The sequence below is a fragment of the Chelmon rostratus genome, chromosome 13, assembly GCF_017976325.1.
Source record: "Chelmon rostratus isolate fCheRos1 chromosome 13, fCheRos1.pri, whole genome shotgun sequence".
Taxonomy (NCBI): Eukaryota; Metazoa; Chordata; class Actinopteri; order Chaetodontiformes; family Chaetodontidae; genus Chelmon; species Chelmon rostratus.
In genome coordinates, this window is record NC_055670.1 from 3487314 (window position 1) to 3505789 (window position 18476).

The following is an 18476-nucleotide window of genomic DNA, read 5'->3' on the forward strand; positions in this document are numbered from 1 at the left end:
ACCATGAAAACTTGCCTCCCAAAAGACATGAGATTTTAAAGATGAGGAGACTTACAGCGGATGGGAATCATTTTTATCTGTGACACTAACTGTCCAAGTCTCACTAGCTGTGTCTCCAAAAGCTAATTTTTCAGGTTGGTTCACATTAGAAATAGTGGTCATTTTAGCAGGACTTACTGGTGACGACATGGGTGGTGAAAGTATCTTTAATCACTATTCCACTCTCCAAAAGCAATTCATGGTTTATTTCACACACATGTTGAGAAATAAATGTATTCAAATTTATTATTAGTAGCAGTACTTGTAATAGTACTAGTATTAGTATATATTAGAGGGGTCTGCTACTGCTGTTATGTCAAAAAAGTACAATAAATTTACAAGTTTGAATTTCATTTACATATATACATATATACGTATATATGTGTATATATATATGCACACACAAGTGTATATATATATATTTATACATAAACATATACATATATACACGTGCATTTATATGCATGTGTGTTTATATATATATACAAACATATGTCTGTTCTGTATCTGTTTGATTTACAGATAGAAACATTTTTATTTATTTGTTATCAGTGTATTATATGTGTTAGAAAATGGATTGGATTTTGGAGCTTCATCCCTGAGCTGATGTATTTATGATTTTAGAAATAATCAACTGTAATACATAACACTACAATTCAAAGTCAAGAAGCTTTATTTTAAGCAAATATCCAACTTGAATATTTGCTTAATATTGCAATGGCAACAAAATATACTACTGTACTGTAACTTTCAATACAATTCAAGTGATTCAGTTTTTAATCAAACAAATTTGTACACAGTATTAGCTTTACAAGCCTTGCTAGCTGTAGTTAGGATGAGCACTCACAGGTGCCTCCACAACTCAAGTCGACTCTATACAAAAGCTTTAGCTTTTTAATATAAGTTTTTGTTTACAACAATGTAAACATTATCTTTATACTTAATAAGTAAAATATACACAGACACTCAATGTCATTTTGGTGTTTTTCTATAGTTGTGGTAAAAAAAAACAAAAAACCCTCTAACATAGTAGAGGTGATATTTAAGACACATACTGATCCTCAAACTCCCTTCAGAATCGATGGGTTCCTAATGCTTCTCAGCAGATACAAGGCTGATTTGGACATGATGGCCCCAAGATGACATTTGAGAGGCTGGGAAGACATGGTTGTGTGCTTTTCATGCAATGTTTTCACATGAAAATCCAGTAGCATCCACTTTGTGAAGCACACCAGGCACAGGTATAACAACCTCCCTCTTCCCTCGTTCACACTGGAGAATCTGCAAATGGAAAGCACACAACTTTTTAATGCAGTAAACAACTGAGGACAATTACCTTTTATTAGTTCTCAGCATGGGCTGCCGTCAGGGTGGAGGGGGAGTAGAAGACAACATTAGGAGAAAATGTGTGAGCTGATTATCTATTATGTATTATTTATTATCTATAATGGAGGCATGAAAGCAGACAGAAACAGTTCCAGCCAGACTGGATCACCAGTCAGTCTTCATTTTTTTGTGAGATTGTGCCTAGTGGCAGACAGAATTGCAAATTGGGAACTAGTCTAAACACTCATTACTGTGCGATCAACATTTACTCATGTTAAAGAATAAAAACATGTTGATTCCCAGTCAAAACATGAATAAAAATTAAATACTAATACTGTTACCTGGAAGGCGGTAATGATGACGAGGACAAACATGACCAGAAACATCAGTACACCCACAGGAACACTGACGTTTGACATCTCATCGACATCATCATCCTCTTCTTCATCACCCTGGCGTGCAGTCTGTCTGTGAGCTGCCTGCACAGGACAGTCAGAGCTTTCTGTGGACAAAGGGAATGAATGAAGAGAAAGTAAGACTGAAAGGAGGACAGACACACGTGTGAATTGTGAACTCAGTGGGTCAACATGCAGTGTGGACATCTCACCGAGGACATGAATGAGTGTGCCGTTGCCAGTGAGCCGTAGAAAAGGTGGCGGGTAAAAGATCTCTATCTCACATCGATACATATCTGTGTCTGTAGCTTTCAGGCCAGTCACTGTCACCTCCACAGCGCCCTCTCTCATCACAGCAGTGCACTTCACCTGTAAAACACAAAAACAAACCTGAGTTTCATTTCAACAGTTAGCAAATGTTCTTGTTAGTTTGAGTCATGACATATGATTGTATTATTTTCAAGAACAGGAAGGAGACTACAAAATGGGTTGTATAGAAATTTTTTCAAACGATGCCAAAAATACCAATTTTTCACAACAGTCATGCCTCCTGTGTTCCCTACACCCACTGGTGCTCTTGGAGGGGGAAGGGGGAAAATGCAAGCCCTCGTCCAGGGATAGAATGTGGCATGAAAAAATCCAGTTGTTTGAGCTTTGTCTGTGTCAAGGAAAGGGATGTGCACTGATGTGCTTTATTGTATTTTTATAATGTAGTAGCTCATAATTATCAAAGACTCATTCTTAACCATCCACTTGAGTGCCTGGACTTTTTAATGCTATACCCTACTGATAAAGGCATTTTTCACTTTTTTTTCATTACATTTTGCTCTTAATTCATAAATATTTCAAATCCGATGGGTGGATCTATTGATCCAAACTTCAGTAACACTGGTTCTACTTAGCCTTTCTCATTTTGCCAAAACTGTATAAAAAGTTTAATTGATTATTCTTAGAAATCTCATCTCAAACTGTTGGGGTCTGTTATTATCATGGTGGGGTCAAGTAGCCAGTCCAGTGAAAATGTTTCTAATCCTATCCATATGCTATTATTACTATTATTATTATTAAGTGATGGCTCGATCATATTATCGTGTCTATTTTATTAGATAACAGCATTCCACATGTTCTGTCAAAGTTATGGGAGATATAGAGTCTGCATGTGAAAACAAGGTTTCATTATGCCAAGTATTTGGTATATTCATTAATAAATAAGCAACAATCATAGGTAAAGTTCAGGGAAAAACATCATCATGTATTATTTATTTACAGTTCAACACAAAGATTTCATTGACAGTGGCCTGGCAGGAGAAGCAACCACCAAACTTTCATCAGATTCTGATTCAAAAGTTGACAAAGACTTATTAGCGCATAGTGTTAAGTAACCTAAAAGTTTCTATTACGGAGTCTTGGCCACTTCCAAAACACAAATACGGACAATCTCTCCAATGGAATATGCAAAATTGTTTTAACTTTGACAAAAAAGGTGTACCATCTGTTGCAATAAAAAGCTGATCAAGGAAAATATGAATTCAAGTCCTTTAAAGTTATATTAGATTAGTTTAATTTGAGATCCATCTATCCACAAACTTACCTCTCCCTCTTTCTCCACACCTGTCTCTGGCTCTCCTATGAAGTTGGGGATAGAAGAGCAGAGTGCCTGGGTGCCGTGGAGGCCTTTCACCAGAGTCACACGGAGCTCCTCAGGGCCAGGGCTTGGCAGGCTTTGGTCGTAGTGTACTTGGATCTGGTGGTAGGAAGGTTGGGGTTGGACGAAGCACTGGACTTGTGCCGTACCGTTGGTGCTCACCACTCTATAGGGCTGGATCACCTTCACAGCTGGCAGAAAAAAAGGGAAGGTTAGGCGGCAACAGCTAAGACTAGTATGTGTCCTGCCAGTTTTGACCTTGTGATTATGTGCTGAATGATAGCTGATGGCAGCTTAAGGGAGAACAAACTTACTACAGCTGCTGCTTTCTGGGAAGGAGCAAGCAACAAACCTTTCATAGCCAACTCTGAAGTTTACAGGCAGAGGTGCGCAATGGAACATTTTCATCAACTGTTAATGTCTTTTGACTGCTACTTGAAATATATAATCAATCAATTATTGCATATTATAAAAATGCAATTACTGGACTTTACTCATTATTTAACAGCAGAAATAATTTAATTACTTTTTACATTACTTTTTATTACTCTGTAAAAGGCAACTTACAAAATCCTGAAACGCTCCACACCCACATGTCACTTCCTCCATGTTTAAAGCATGGAGATCTAAAAGAACAAAACACAGTGCAGAGAGCAGCTCTGCAGAAGTCCCGTCCTCACGGTGAAGCTGCAGGGTTCACAAACGCTCCCAGTACAAAACCAGGTGTATACTCTCCAGTGGCTAGCTAGCTAACGAGCCAGGTAAACGGGTTCTGGCTAGTCTTTCCACTCAACACACAGAGACAAAAAAATAATATCAACTCTTCCATACGACTGCTAGTAAAATAGCAGGGCAAGCTGTTTCTCCCTGTTTCCAGTCTTTGTACTAAACTAAGCTGCTTGGCTCCAGCTACATATTTACTGTACATGTGAGAGTTTTTTTTCCCCAAAATGTTATATTCTTTAACCAATGTACTGTATGAGTCTACTGTCTACGTACATCATTCACTATTCTTAGCTTTCTGATTAAAATAAAAGGAGTGAATTTCTAATTGACAACACATCCACTTACATTTTACACGTAAAACTGGTTATAGAAAGGAGACTGCTGCCGTCATATAACTGGTCTGCTCCACTACAGAACACATCAGTGTGACAATAGTGTTTGTACAGCACTGTCATCGAATGTGTTTCTCTCAAAATAAGACAATAAGAATGAATCCTGTTGTCACATATTGTTTGTGAGATTTCATTAGAAAGTAACCCCTTCCAGTGTTTATCAGGCTGTGGCTAAGGATAGTTCATCTTCAGCTGACTGTGAGGCTGAAGATAAGAAGTAGTGTCACCTTAGGCTGAGGCCCAGAGTATATAGAGGTCCAGCAAAACTAGCGAATAATGGTTTGTTTAACATGCATTCAACACTGTGTAAAAAGTGTTACCAATCCCTGTACTGGACATCAATATCATCACATCAGCATGTCTGTTCATACTCACCACTCCACACCGGCAGGCAAAGGCTGAGGACAGTCAGCACAATCCATTCCATCATACAGTGAGCCAGGAACATCCTACAGTGTCTCTCACAGTTACACAGAAAGCCCCAGACGCTTTGATTTCACGAAAAGCTCACACCCTCACACCGCACTGAACAAATTGAATTAAAATACAGCAAAAACAGTTGAACTTTCCTTTATAGTGTGAGGTGTATTTCCCTCAGCTGTCATGGAAATCAGCACAGGAAATGATGCTGACTGCCAGTAAAGACAGACGGCAAATTTAAACTGCTGCGGTTCTGCAGGAAGGCTGAGAAGAGCGCATTTCAGTGATTTTAATAAGGTAGTTCATCTCAGTGTTAATGGCCCCTTTTTTTAAAAAAAAAAAAGAAAGACGCAGTGGAAAAAAGCTGAAAAATTCAACATTAATAGTGCATTGTTGTGTATGTACAGAGTCATAAAACAGTTAAAGCCACATAAAGGAAATAAATGTGCAAAAACCTGATAAACATTCAATAAATCAAAAAGAAAATCACTTTGCCATGTCCATCCACACAAGATCTTTCATTCAAACTTGTGAGTGTTTGTATTGTTCTTTTGCCCTGTTCAGATGTTTCAACAATGAGAAGATTTGCTGGTACAAGAACTGCTTAAAATAGGTTGTGATGGATATTTGGGTCATATTCCTATACTTTGATAAGTTTGATTACACACATATATTCTGCTAATAGTTAGATTACATGCATATGCTTACATTAATGATAGTTGGATCCTGATATGTTGAGTTTTTCCTTTATTATTCAAAGAAGTGATTTAGATGTGGAGTGATTCTTTGTGTGCAAAATATATCTAAGGCCAGTGTGACCTAGAACAGGAGGTTTTGAGATAGAGGCCTGGCATGGGAGACATCTTGGGGCCCGCGACCTAAGATAGAACAGGTTGGCGTCAGGGATAAGGTTGTCTCTCTAGATTTGTCCTTGCAAACAGGTTGCTGACGTTGGATTCTTGAAGATGACCAAGCAGAGGAGAGAGAGCGCCCGACGGCAACGAGGAGGAGCCAACGACTGTTTCAGCATTTCCTCGTGTTCTGTCTGTAAAAATACTGGGTCAGGGAGAGGTAGAGGGTCAGACTTCGTGAACTGACCCAACTCTGTTGTGGATCGGGGAAAGGCTAAGTCGAGACCCAGAGCTCTGTAATCTTGCACATTCTATTGATGTTAGAATAAAACTGATTTTTTGGGACTCAACATCTTCTCCTATTGCTTCATTAAAAGAACCCAGAGGACCAGAGAGATTTTTGACAGTGACAGTTGATATGTCTTTTAACCATGTAGGGTGGGAAGACATGTATTGAGATGCAAATGACTTGTTCACGTGGAAAATTTAGCAGGTTTGAAATTTACTTTAAATTTCTGTCGATCACCCAACTATGAATTTTGCAAGATCTAGATTACTGCGGAAAATACAATGGAAGACGTGAGTATGTAATAAGATTCATTTTTATTTTAAGGGGTTTTGACAGAACAACTACAATAGTTTTTTGTACTAACAATTGTTGCCTTTCGTATGTATTAAACTTTGAAAGTGTTTGTGAATCATGCACAATCCTCCCAAAGGCTGCACAGTGATGATTCCACCACAGCACACCACTTTATTCTTGCAGTTTTAGCAAATATAGAATATACTGTATGCATTTAAGTTGAGACAGAAACTCAGAGTCAGGAGTCTCTCCTGCTAAAACTCTGAAGCTGAAGATTTTTTTGTTTTTTCAGGTTTTTCCACATCCCACTCTTGATGATATCTCAGGAATGCCTCCGTGGAATTTTTCAAATTTGGTGCAAACATTCAGCTGGACTCAAGGATGAACTTGATTAGCTTATTAGACTTTAGTGATCGAACATCACTGTGACAACAAAAAACACATTTTTGACCATAACTCAAAAAATCATACACTTATTATGACAAAAATGTCTCATAGGATAAAATGAAATTACAATTTTATATCCACGGTCAACGTTCAAAGGTCATCTTCAGTGTGATCCCAATGTTCTCCACAAACACTTTTTTGATCATTAATCAGCACCAAAACTCAGGAACAGAGGGGCAGAATGTGACCATGTTTCACATTTGGTCAGATACTGAATTGGTGATGTTAATCTTGGGTGTCCACCTTTAAACGGTGGTGACCTTCTTGTGATGATCTTCTGTGCTGCCAGGTTGAAGATGTGTGTGAAGCATGCAGGTTTTGCAATTCAAAGATTGATAATTCATCATATTGAGCTTCAGGTGATTGCTGCTGCTCTCTATTGGTCACCTATACTCCTCTGTAAAAATAGTCTCTAAGTGAAGACTGCATGTTTCTCACAAGAAAATTATTCACTGGAAGCTTACATGCCAATATAGTGACAACTTCCAGTTCACCAAAAAATGCAGTTAATACCTTCAACTAAAGTCCTTCACTACTTATAGTATATGACTCTGGACAGACATAGACACAAATGTAGCATACAGGATACAACTGTGAGGCAGTAATTCTGTTTGAGTTCAAACATTTCCAACACAAACAGATATGTCTTTGCTTTAGCAATAGTCCTGAGAGCAAATCTAAATCAATATTCCTCCCTCCTTGCCTGTCTAATGGCCTAATACACCACTGAAGGGCATCCTTCCCCACAATTGCAATCAAGCAGAATGTGATGTTCCCTCGGCAGGAGCAGAGAAGCTGTGTAGGAGCAGAGTGATTACACAATGCTTTGAGTGGGATGTACAGTAGAAACAACTGCCACTCAACCACAGTCACTCATTGTAGATGACAAATGTCATGGATTCATCAACAGGTTGTGACCAACATGAAAATATAACTTGAAGTCACATTATCTTCCTTTTAAATACTTAAAGAAAGGAAAGGGGCCACGCCACAGTAATGTCACATGACATATCTGGGATGACCTTGAATCTACTGTAGCCTTTGGAAAAGGGTACTGAGTTGTCTTATTAGTCTTTAGTTGCACAGGTAATAAAAAATACATTGATGGATAAAAAATAATGACTGTGTTTGAGTGACTAAAAAATGGGCATCTTATGAATGAGAATGCTCATGTGTATATTTACCCTGGCTAAATCTGGTAATGCTGCTCATGGACCAGGTTCAGGATGGGCAGGGGATCCTATGTCTCAAAGTGAGACACCATTGAACTTTTAACGTTTACATTTTTTGTTATTATTGTCAAGTAAAGCCTTCTTTTAAGACAATGGCCTCTATTTAAACACACATTAACACTGTGAACAGATTTTTCTCTTCGCATCAGATCTTCATTTACTGATAGATCAGAGGGAATGTGTGTTATTTTAATACAGACACTGCCTGCATTTCCACCAAAAGTACCAGAAATTTTGGTACTCAGGAACTACTTCTAAAGGAACTGAAAGATTCCTTCAGGCCACTGGTGTCTGCATTTCCACTGCAGTCTGAAGACCTGCAAAGAGTAGGAAAGTTAGTCCAGTCCAGTTCTTTGTTCTGCAACTCCATGTTGATGTGTTGAAGCACAGCAAAAAAAAAAAAAAAAAAAAAAAACTAATAGGTTGGTTTGCAGCTGAAATTTTTAAAAAAAAAAAATGGTGGCTGAAAAGCTACTTGAAGAAATGTTGCAAGTTCAACCCTAAAAGTTCCTGTACATCTGGAAAGTACTACCTCGCGAGTAGGGACTAAAATATCACCCCCAGAATTTAATTTCCTGCTTTTCACCAGCAGTGTTGTTGAATCAATTTCAGATTCACTGAGCTCCTCAGAGTGTGTGTGATGCAATCAAAGCTAATTTCATATGTTTGAATCCGATGGTTCTTCTGAAGTTTTATATTGAACAGTTTCTGTTACTTAATTACAGCTCTTCATTGGAATATTAGGATCGTTTTTGCTGTTTCATATTGTATGCACTGCGTCATGCCCAGCACATTTCATATGCAATGATAATTCGCAGTGGAAAATAGCTAATTCTGAAAATGCTGATGTTGTGACATTTGGTGTCAACCTGACATCACATCTGTGTTTTGCCTGGAAACACTGTGGGGTTAAGCCCCATTCTCACAGAGCTTACTAAGAGAAGTTGGAGTCAGCACTACAGCCTTCAGTCACCCGGAAAACAGTGGTTTGATTTTGCTGCTCTCATTGTTTCAGTATGGTTTCATATGAAGTGCAAAAATATAATTAGAAGCTAGTCAGCAAGTCTGTCGGTACATGCGGAAAATTCATCACATGAGGCTGATCTCAGTGTAGTGTGCACAATATCCAATAAACACCAAAAATGCAATGTCCAAAGCATGTGCTCGTCTATTAAAGGTAATTTAATATGGATTAACATGAAGTAAAATAAAGATCATTATCTCCGTCTGAACTCCAAAGTTTCATTCCCGCTGGTGCAGCTTTGAACTGGACGAAGAAATACTTCATTTTCCTACAGCACACCCAAAGACAGTCCACAAGCCATACGTAACTGTAAATTACACATGAGATTAAAGCATTTACTGCTACTTGATTCCAAAAATGTAAGAAATAAATCAGATTTTTTATTAGAGATGAGAAGAGATTTTTTGTTTGATTGCATATGTGAGCCTTTCAATCGCTAAGCAGAAGAAAAGTCATTAATTCAAAGGTTTAAGGATGGACAACAAACACCTTTCCAATGGTGAGCAATAAGACGCCTCGCATGTATTAGCCAAAGTTTATCAATTTCATGAGTTCTCGGTGCCAAAGATTCTGGATTAAGACTAAGAATACAAACTCAGGGCGTACAGGCATTTCTTTGCGATGATGTTGGAAATTGTGTTGATTATTCCTTTCCAAACAACTTGTACATGTTTATGCCTCCAGATGCAATGAAACAGTGTCTGTTTCTCTGTTCTACATTTAATTCAACTCTCTGTGACATTCGGAGGTGATATTAGGTGTGAGACCCTGCTTTCGTCTCAGGGAAACATCTCATATTCTGTGCTGTCACTCACATTGTAGTTTGTCTGTCACTGTCCAAGTATTGGGCCACCCAGCATGCCATTATAAAAAAGAACTCCTTCAACAAAGAATCATTATTGAAAGTAATTATTTTGACATGGTAAAAACCATTACAGCTTTCTTACTCTACCTCTCATGGGAGGCATAAACTTTCTGTCTAACACACCTTGAAGATTTTTTTTCTGCAGTGTCAGGAGGACAATTACAGGGGTTTTCTCACAGTATTTACAGTAATTGGTATTACAGTGTGTACAGAAGAGTATCCATCACTAAAGTAAGTAAACGACAAAACAAGGCAACAGATGTAGCTGTAGATGTTGTTCAGAGATCAAACCATTGTTAACTGGAAGTTTGGTGTGTGTTGAAAATCTAAATTAAACTCATAAAATAGTCATCATCTGCAATTGACAGCATATTCGAGGTGTATATTCAAATATAGGTTGATTTCTATAGTAGTGGCAATAGTAGCCACTGACAAGAAAGGTCAGCAATATTCATTCATTCAGGTATGTCTTTGCTGAGAGCCGGGCTTGACATTTGTTCATTTCCTGCAGAGGCATGAAAACAGTTATTCTGAATCATGATAAGTAGCACATTATCACACCCGCTTTGCATTTTAATCATCAAAAATATTTCTTGACATCATTTCTAAGTAAATTTTCTCATGCCTGAGACATTTCTGAACTATTCAAGATGCAATTTGATTCAACATGAAGGAGAATTACTCATGTCCCCTCTAACCAGATAACCAGATGATGAAATCCATACCTACTCAAAATAAACTTAATCTTCTTCATGAATCCTAGAAATAATTGTCATGACAGTGATAATAAGAACACTTTACATTTAACTGTTTTAACTTCTCTCTGTCAATCACAGACTAAAGAGTTCATGAAAGAGAATAGGATTGTCAAATAGACAGGATGTTTTAGTGAAACAATTGAAAATAATAACAATATAAGAAAATGTTTGTAAATTAAATCACCATTATGACCAGCTCTCTAACTACAAGTCTTTGTTTTCCAAATTTTGACTACAGTCACAATACATTACAAACACTAAGTGCAGCAATATTTCTTTAGAATTGCCATAAGCTGTTGTTAAACTTTACAGGGTTTGCTGAACTCTCCAGGTCTGGTGTTGGCATACACGCTTGTATCCTCCTCATCTCTCTTCAGCTTCCTCTGAGGAGACTGGGCAGAAAAAGAGAGTACCTTACTTACATATCAAGTATTTTACTTATAGTGGTAAATTGTTTTCATAATGTGTGCATGAGTGAGTGAAGTCAATCCATGTTTTCATTCTTACCCATATAACAATGATTATGAAGGTGATTGACAGGCTGTAGACCAATGAAACACCACATCCCACCCACATCACCATGTCTGGGATGAATGGAGACCTGACTGGACAGCTCTGATTGGCTACCGGGACAGTGTCATTGTTTGTCGGAAGAGACTTTTCTACGAATTGATCAGAGCAGAATTTCTATATTATATTTGAACACATTACACACTGTATATATAAATATGATATAATGTGATGTGAGTGTACATGTGAGCTTTGGCCTTACATCTCACCTGCCACTACAACTTCAGTGGTGTGACAATCCATGCTGAATGGTGGAGGATAAATCACCTCCCTCTTGCAGATGTACACTCCACTATTGTAGGCGGTGACTTCAAAGTGACTGGAGAACAAACTATGTGTAGAATCTAAGTGCATCCTTCCAAGGCTGCTGCCCTGTAACCACACAAACATTACATCTGGGACTTCAATTTACATCCTGAGGCCTGCATCACTGCAGCAAAATTCAAACTCTTTCAAGAGTCATTTTAAGTTCTTTACTTTAAAGAGTAACTACACCCTAGCTAAAACAAAACCCAGGTTTGTGCTGCCATCTAGTGTTGGGTCACTGCATGCATTGCCCATAGACTGAAGTTGAACACAGCTGTGATGTACTGTAGTCAAAAGTCAAATTTTATTCATGTTGCCCAGTATCACAAATTTGCCCTAAGGGGCTTCACAATCTATACAGCATATGTGCATACATGTGTGTGAGACTGCTAAAGAAATCCACCACAGAGCACATGACACATTGCAATTCCAGTTTTCTGATTTATTATAAAACCAGCGGCATCTTATTTCAAAATGAATTTCTAAACCATGAACACATTTTAAAACAACACTTTCAACAATACTTTGAAATAAAACCATCCAAATGAGTTTTAACCCAAACTAAAAGTGTGTTTGGGAGTTCCAAATGAAGACATTAAGTCAGATAGGAAGAAAAATCTTCTTGCATAAAACTGCATTAATGAACTTCTATTCTCTCTATACTTTCTCAGAATGTGAATGTTAACAGCAAACTAGCCTACATTGTAAGAGAAAGAGAACTTTTTTAACTAAAGTGTGAACTTGATCTGATAATGAATCCTCATGAAATAAATGTAGAGATTTTAAACTATGTTTTGATTGTATTGATGTGCTGTCTGAACATTTCGCTGACGAATAAATCTTTCCAAATGTCTGGCAAACTGTGTACTTTGTGTATTGACCAAAAATGTGAAATTAAGGCAATGAAACATTTCAAACAGAAATTGTGGTGACTACACACCCATTTTATTGATTGCCAACTTAACCAAATGTGCCAGCTGCCAACCTCACACATTATGCAGCAGATTATTGAATGGAAAAAAACACATCAAAGAAATTGCCTTTGAAATGTTTCAAGATGGTTCAGTTGTACAAACTGGCATATAAGCAGATGACAATAATGCACAATATTAGCATATTTTTGTGTACTAATGTTAAGTAATAAGATTAAATTAGCTAATTGTTACTTAAATAAGCCTTTTTCTATGGCATTACACCCAGCATTTGGAGATTGCACTTGGATAATGTTACAGAATATTCTTCAACTGTGGCTCAAGTAACCAACTTTAACCTAAAAAAAAATAACTCTAGGGCTCAAACATCAACATATAACAATTTAAAATGGAAATAAGTGCAGTAACCAACATATGTTACGGGTTGATGCATGGATATCAAACCCATGCAGATGCTGCTGACCAAACCTGAATCAAAGTTAGGGCTTTAATCAGGGCTAATTTTAAATTAGGACACAGCAAAACATGTATTCCCTTACCTTTGCAGTGTTACAACTCGCACTGCAGTTCCATGCTGATTAATGTCATTTGGCTGCTGCTGCAATACATAACATAAAGACCAGGGCCCTACTTGCACAAGCTAGCTAAAACTCTACCAACTTCAGTCGCTGAAATAGCTGAGGACGAGCTTTCGGTGTATGTAGAAGTGATTTTTTGCACTGTTTGCTGATACAATTGTTAGCTGTTTTGAATACAACAAAGCAAAATACTAATGTTATTCATGTTATTCACCAAGTAGCTTAGCCTTAAATTATATTCCACGCCAACTCTGTTTCTCCCCCTTGTAGGATGGGAGGTCTGGCAGCAAAAAAAAAAGGTCCAGGCAAATTATATCTAAAGGATACTCACTAGATACACAAGCTGAACTAACTTAATACTTTTCTGTTGTTAAGAGAAAAATGTTTATTAAATATCAATATATTACTGAGTTAAAACAGTTTTCTTTATTTTCATTTTGACCAACTTCTTAAGATGAATTATCAACTAACCTAAACATGTAGATGTAACAATGAATAAAGCTCTTGTTTTTAGGATATATTCACACCCCATGAATCATTTCTTAGACTATAGTCTGTAGTCCTAGCAAGGCTCTTGCATGAAATTTCAGTGCAGTGCAGACCTGGAGCAGAGGTGAGATGCTGTGGTTTCCTAATGTGGCAGAGCTATGCACTTCTTTCATTTCACATGTGCTAGAACCCATGAAGCAATGAACATGACATGAACCTTGACATGTAAAGCAAAAGTTTACATGATACTTAAATGTTACAAAGATAAATCAAACTTTATGTGGTGTCATTTCTTCCTTGGAATTTAAAAAAAATCTTTGAACCACTGAAACCCACAGGCTGCAGACCTTTGTAATATTTCACAAATAAACACACACACTGACTGACCTTACTCAGACTTATTTGGCTGATGCAGCTGTCATTGAAGAGGAGCAGGTATTTGAGCTCTGAGCTGTTAGCCATGGTGGGTGGACAGGAGATGGATGCTTTTCTCAGTTTTGGCACCGTGATAATCACCCCAACTGACAGACAAAAGAAACATGAAGCACAGAGAAAGATATCACAGCTGTAAGTAAATTGGCAAAGTTTCACGTTAAGAGAGAAGAGGGTAAGTTATTTCCATATGCTTTCTGCTTTTCTTTAAGAAAACACTCAAACAAAAGCTTATAATCTGCAAAGCCACTGCCCATTGGCCACAATGTGCAACTGTTGATTTGATGTTCTTCATTTAAAATGATGTGGTGTGTGTAGACTTTGAGTTGGAAGTACAGGAAAGTCTTTCTTTTCCATTTTGCCCTCAACAGCATGGCAGAGAATTTAAAAACGTAAGCAATTAAAGGCATTAAAGGCTAATTCCATTTTATTACAAGTCAACTTGGGTCAGATTTTTAGACTTCTGTCCTTTCTTTCTTGTTTATCACTTATGATAACATCATAATCCTCATCAAGTCTGTCTGATGAAGTTCGATGAGGTAATAGCCACAAGCCCTCAGATAATCACTTCAGACAGGCAACCAGATCATTTGAGAACAACCAGCAAGCTTTGCAAGATTATTCCAGATCACTTGGAGGAAAATCTTAAACTGAGATAACCTGAAATTTACAGCCTCATTTCACAAGAAAACTGTGTCCATATACCTAAAGTAAGTAGAGGAGGTCAGAACTGATCAAGGTAATCTACACTGTGGTAGATGTTTACAATGGACAATTTTGGGTAACAAAAGAGGTAAGGAGAGTGATTGCAGCCTATGACAGCGAAAACAGGCTGAAGACACATCCTGATCTCTTGGTCTCCCTGATAGCTAATTTCCTTGGAGAAAGACTCATGTTATGTAAGGGATAATGTATAGTGAGCAGGTTGCTATGGAGAAATAAACCCCGACAGGATGACATAGAAGTTTTTCTATTCTTCTGTTCTTCTATCTGAAGGTAGTCATGTCAAAAAAAGTGATGGTATATACCAGAACTGACAGAGACGTAGCTGGCGACAGGGTTTGGTTTACCGCTATTATTTCGTACTGATGGATAAAAGTCCAGCAGCAGCTGATTTCAATGTTCAGTGTCATACATTAAAAAATCTGTCTCCAGTTTTGTCTCCACTCAGCAGTCTTTTAGCAGGTCAATCGCTCATGCTGTGATTTTCTTGGTGGTTTTTTTTGTGTCTATCCGCTTCAATCTGGTCAATCTCTGCGTCCTCAAGTCTCTTGTGCCTTAATATTGCTTCTCCTGTCGGTCCAGCGTTGTTCTATGCTGGGGACATGTCATTCTCCAGCCACACATCAAGTGTTTTGTCCTCTCCAAACAATTTAAAAGTAATGTCCGCAAAATCCCCCATATTTTCCCACTCAAATCAACTGGCGATTTGTTAATGAGCTTGTTACATTAACGGATAGCCCCTTTAGTCTATGACAGGAATTCCTGAGCAGGCGGTCATCTATCTAGAAATAAACACAGCTGAACTCTGGCGATTGACCAATCAGAATTGAGTATTTAAAAGTGCCGTGTTCTAAATTTTGATAACATGTTGTTTATCTAAAGGCAAGGACATAATCCTAATTCCACAAATCCCAAGTCTAATCAAGGTGTTACTTTGTTGTGTGTTTGCTTAAAATTTATGGGTGGTATTTATTTTACCAAAGTCCTTTTTCCAGGCATCAGGATCTGAGTTCAGATTTGACAGAGCATATGAAAGCCCTCGCAGTCATTCTGAAAGTTGCAATGTTGGTTAGAATTTCTCTGTCTCAACAGTTTCAGTTTTAACAGCTTTAATTCTGAAGCAATTTCACTAACGTTGTGTCGTCTTACCTGAGCACCCTGTGACCTTTCCATTGCTCAAACACACCATCACCATCACCAGGACCCAGGCTCTCATCTTGCCTCCTGATTGGCTGCTAATAATTATCGGCGTTTGTCACTATCCTCGCTGCAAAAAGACTGAGGAACTAAAAAAATGCCATCTGTCTTCAATATTACAGAGACATGAGTGAAGAGAAATGTGTTACTGTTTGATAGGAGCGCTTCCTGTGTGAAGCTGTGAAACCATGCCACAAACGATGTACCCACATGCACACACACACACACACACACTAACACCTAAGCCTCAAAACACATTCACACATATATGAACACTTACATGTTTATATACAAGCACAAACATACTGTATGCACATCAACATCTTAATACATATGTGCATGCAAAACATACAAATACAGTCTGATACAATACATTAAATACAACCTTGAAGACAAGGAGACACATGCACACATAAATACACACACAGTTGTGTTTCCATCATTTTTGGGGACATTACATAGACATTCATTTCCTGGAGACCTTAACCAAACCTTAATTCAAGTCACACCAATGTCTGATCTCTATCCATTAATTCTTCCAATTACCTCTTTAGCTTGTGCTACAAGAGGGTTACTTTCTTTGAAAACATCTTTCAGAAGTAGCAGCTGAAGTGATGCAGTGTTTAGTCAGCCTCCTTGATGGTTGGATCAGAGGACCCACCACCTCTATCCGATCTCTAATAACACACAACTATCCCAGTTTTTATGATCAAACTGTTGGAAAACTCTGTTTATGTAGGTGCCCATGACAATAAGAAAAATCTAAAAGGTCAAAGGTTTAAAGAGTAACTTAATGCAAAACTCAATTTGAAAAAAAAGCTTTCACTGAATTCTCCTGGTTGGAAGTTTCATATGCATTTTACCTCTGATGATACCCATCAGTGATGCTGGTGTGTTTTGATCGCGACTTAAGTACACATCTGCATCACTGCAGCAAGGTGACGTCCATCCGAAGAGGTCAGCAAAAAAACAAGACTTTTAGCTGAAGGGAAGTTGCTCTTTGAAGAGTTACTGCACAATACACTTTAAGTATTGACAACATTTGTCCCTCAAATAAATATATGCACTGTGCTGTCTAATCCACATTAGGAATAAGCCTGCAGATCACGGACGGACTAGCAAGGTAATGTCAGCCGCAACACTAGAAGATCAACACATGAAATATATCATTTAAATGCTACAACAAACACATGACTGTGTTTCTTTTCCATTGTCAAAACATTTCCTTGAAAGTCTCTTCTTTGCACAAAAGGCTGAGAATGCTTCTTCTGGAGATGTCTGTCCAGTTTGTTCATTTTTAAGCTCTCATTACTGAGCACCTCCCCACATGAAACGTCTCCACTCTGCAATTTCATTTCGGCACTACGCATTCAAACGAGAGTGAGGAATCACAGAAGCCAGACTCAACATTACCTTAGAAGAGTGTGAACACATTTTCCTGTCCAGGTTTGTGAGAAGAGAGAGAGGGGAATTTAGGAAAATGAATTCACATATCATAGCATTGCTAGCATCCTAATTGGTGACCCAAAACATGTCTCTGACATGTCTAGACTGGGACCCTAAGTTTGGGCTGATCTATTGCCTTGTCAAAGCACTGATATACATCATGCAGACGAAATGGTTTTTTTTATGATTTAAAGGTTTTCTGTTCAACAGAGAACAAGTGGATGGAAAAGCTGAGGTCCTTTTTCCATCACATATCTTCTGTTAGCCAACAGGGGATTTCCCAACTGACTGCACCTCCAGATTTGACTCTGCGCATGCCTGCTTGTCTCACTGCATGTGAAATCTGCGGCTCCTCACACTTGAAGTTGGGTTTTGAAATGATGGAAAAATAATGTTTTTGAGTTAGGTTTTAAATTTGAAGTACTTTTTTACATTTAAAGTGTAAAGGTCAACAGCCACAAGGTTTTGGAAGCAATGACTATTTTCCCCACCTACTCAGTGCAATAGCAATATGCAGCAAACACACACACACACACACACACACATACATCACATACACATACAACACACTGTGACTTTGTGGTTTATGGCTGCAGCTTGTACCACCTCCTCTTCCTTCCCCTCTGCTGTCTGCCTTGGTCTACTATAGGATACCCTTCACACACTCACACACGTATACAGTTTTTACACTGCTGGCATGCACAGAACACAACATCAGTACAGCAGTCATGAGTAATATGTAAATTAATGGAATTTCTGTCCAACACTTTATTTGAATGTAGACTCACTCAGAAAATGACATATGACATGTGATTCAATGCATTGCACTGTGATTCAAGTCCTGCTCCCCCATTAAAAATGTGTTTTGCTTATCGTTCTATCACTTGGTTGTCTTCTCAGCTTCTCTGTGCAGAATGATGTCTCTGCAGAGACAAATGCTGGAAGGCTGGTTTCACTTTCACCTGTGGAAGGAACAAACTTTCTTTGTGTCACCTCAAACGTCAGTTTAGCACATGTACATACGAGCAGGATTTTGTGACATCACAATTATTTTGGAAGCCAATTGTGGTTCAATACGCAGCTCACACAAGCGGAATGTA

The 18476-nt window shown here is 38.1% G+C and overlaps 2 protein-coding genes across 2 annotated transcripts; both read right to left on the minus strand.

The window, feature by feature from the left end:
• Window positions 1-715: 715 nt before the first annotated feature.
• cd28 (CD28 molecule) lies at window positions 716-5141 on the minus strand. The gene is made up of 5 exons (XM_041951329.1): window positions 4899-5141; window positions 3352-3596; window positions 1973-2129; window positions 1707-1867; window positions 716-1320 (listed from the first exon to the last, which is right to left on the minus strand). The coding sequence occupies exons 1-5, from the start codon at window positions 4969-4971 to the stop codon at window positions 1219-1221; spliced, it is 738 nt and encodes a 245-aa protein (XP_041807263.1). The 5' UTR covers window positions 4972-5141; the 3' UTR covers window positions 716-1218.
• A 4079-nt stretch (window positions 5142-9220) lies between these two features.
• On the minus strand, window positions 9221-16066 carry LOC121616290. Its single transcript, XM_041951015.1, has 5 exons — window positions 15883-16066; window positions 13966-14099; window positions 11483-11645; window positions 11211-11365; window positions 9221-11095 (listed from the first exon to the last, which is right to left on the minus strand). Exons 1-5 carry the CDS (start codon window positions 15947-15949, stop codon window positions 11003-11005), a joined length of 612 nt encoding a protein of 203 aa, XP_041806949.1. The 5' UTR covers window positions 15950-16066; the 3' UTR covers window positions 9221-11002.
• Between the last annotated feature and the right edge of the window lie 2410 nt (window positions 16067-18476).

Coding starts and splice junctions, on each gene's coding strand:
- cd28 (XM_041951329.1), bottom strand. CDS start 4,971: ATGTTCCTGGCTCACTGTATGATGGAATGGATTGTGCTGACTGTCCTC. Junction 2,130..3,351: donor GTGTGGAGAAAGAGGGAGAG/GTAAGTTTGTGG, acceptor TGTGTTTTACAG/GTGAAGTGCACTGCTGTGAT. Junction 1,321..1,706: donor TCATCATTACCGCCTTCCAG/GTAACAGTATTA, acceptor TTCCATTTGCAG/ATTCTCCAGTGTGAACGAGG.
- LOC121616290 (XM_041951015.1), bottom strand. CDS start 15,949: ATGAGAGCCTGGGTCCTGGTGATGGTGATGGTGTGTTTGAGCAATGGA. Junction 14,100..15,882: donor AAAGGTCACAGGGTGCTCAG/GTAAGACGACAC, acceptor TTTGTCTGTCAG/TTGGGGTGATTATCACGGTG. Junction 11,096..11,210: donor TCATAATCATTGTTATATGG/GTAAGAATGAAA, acceptor TTTTCTGCCCAG/TCTCCTCAGAGGAAGCTGAA.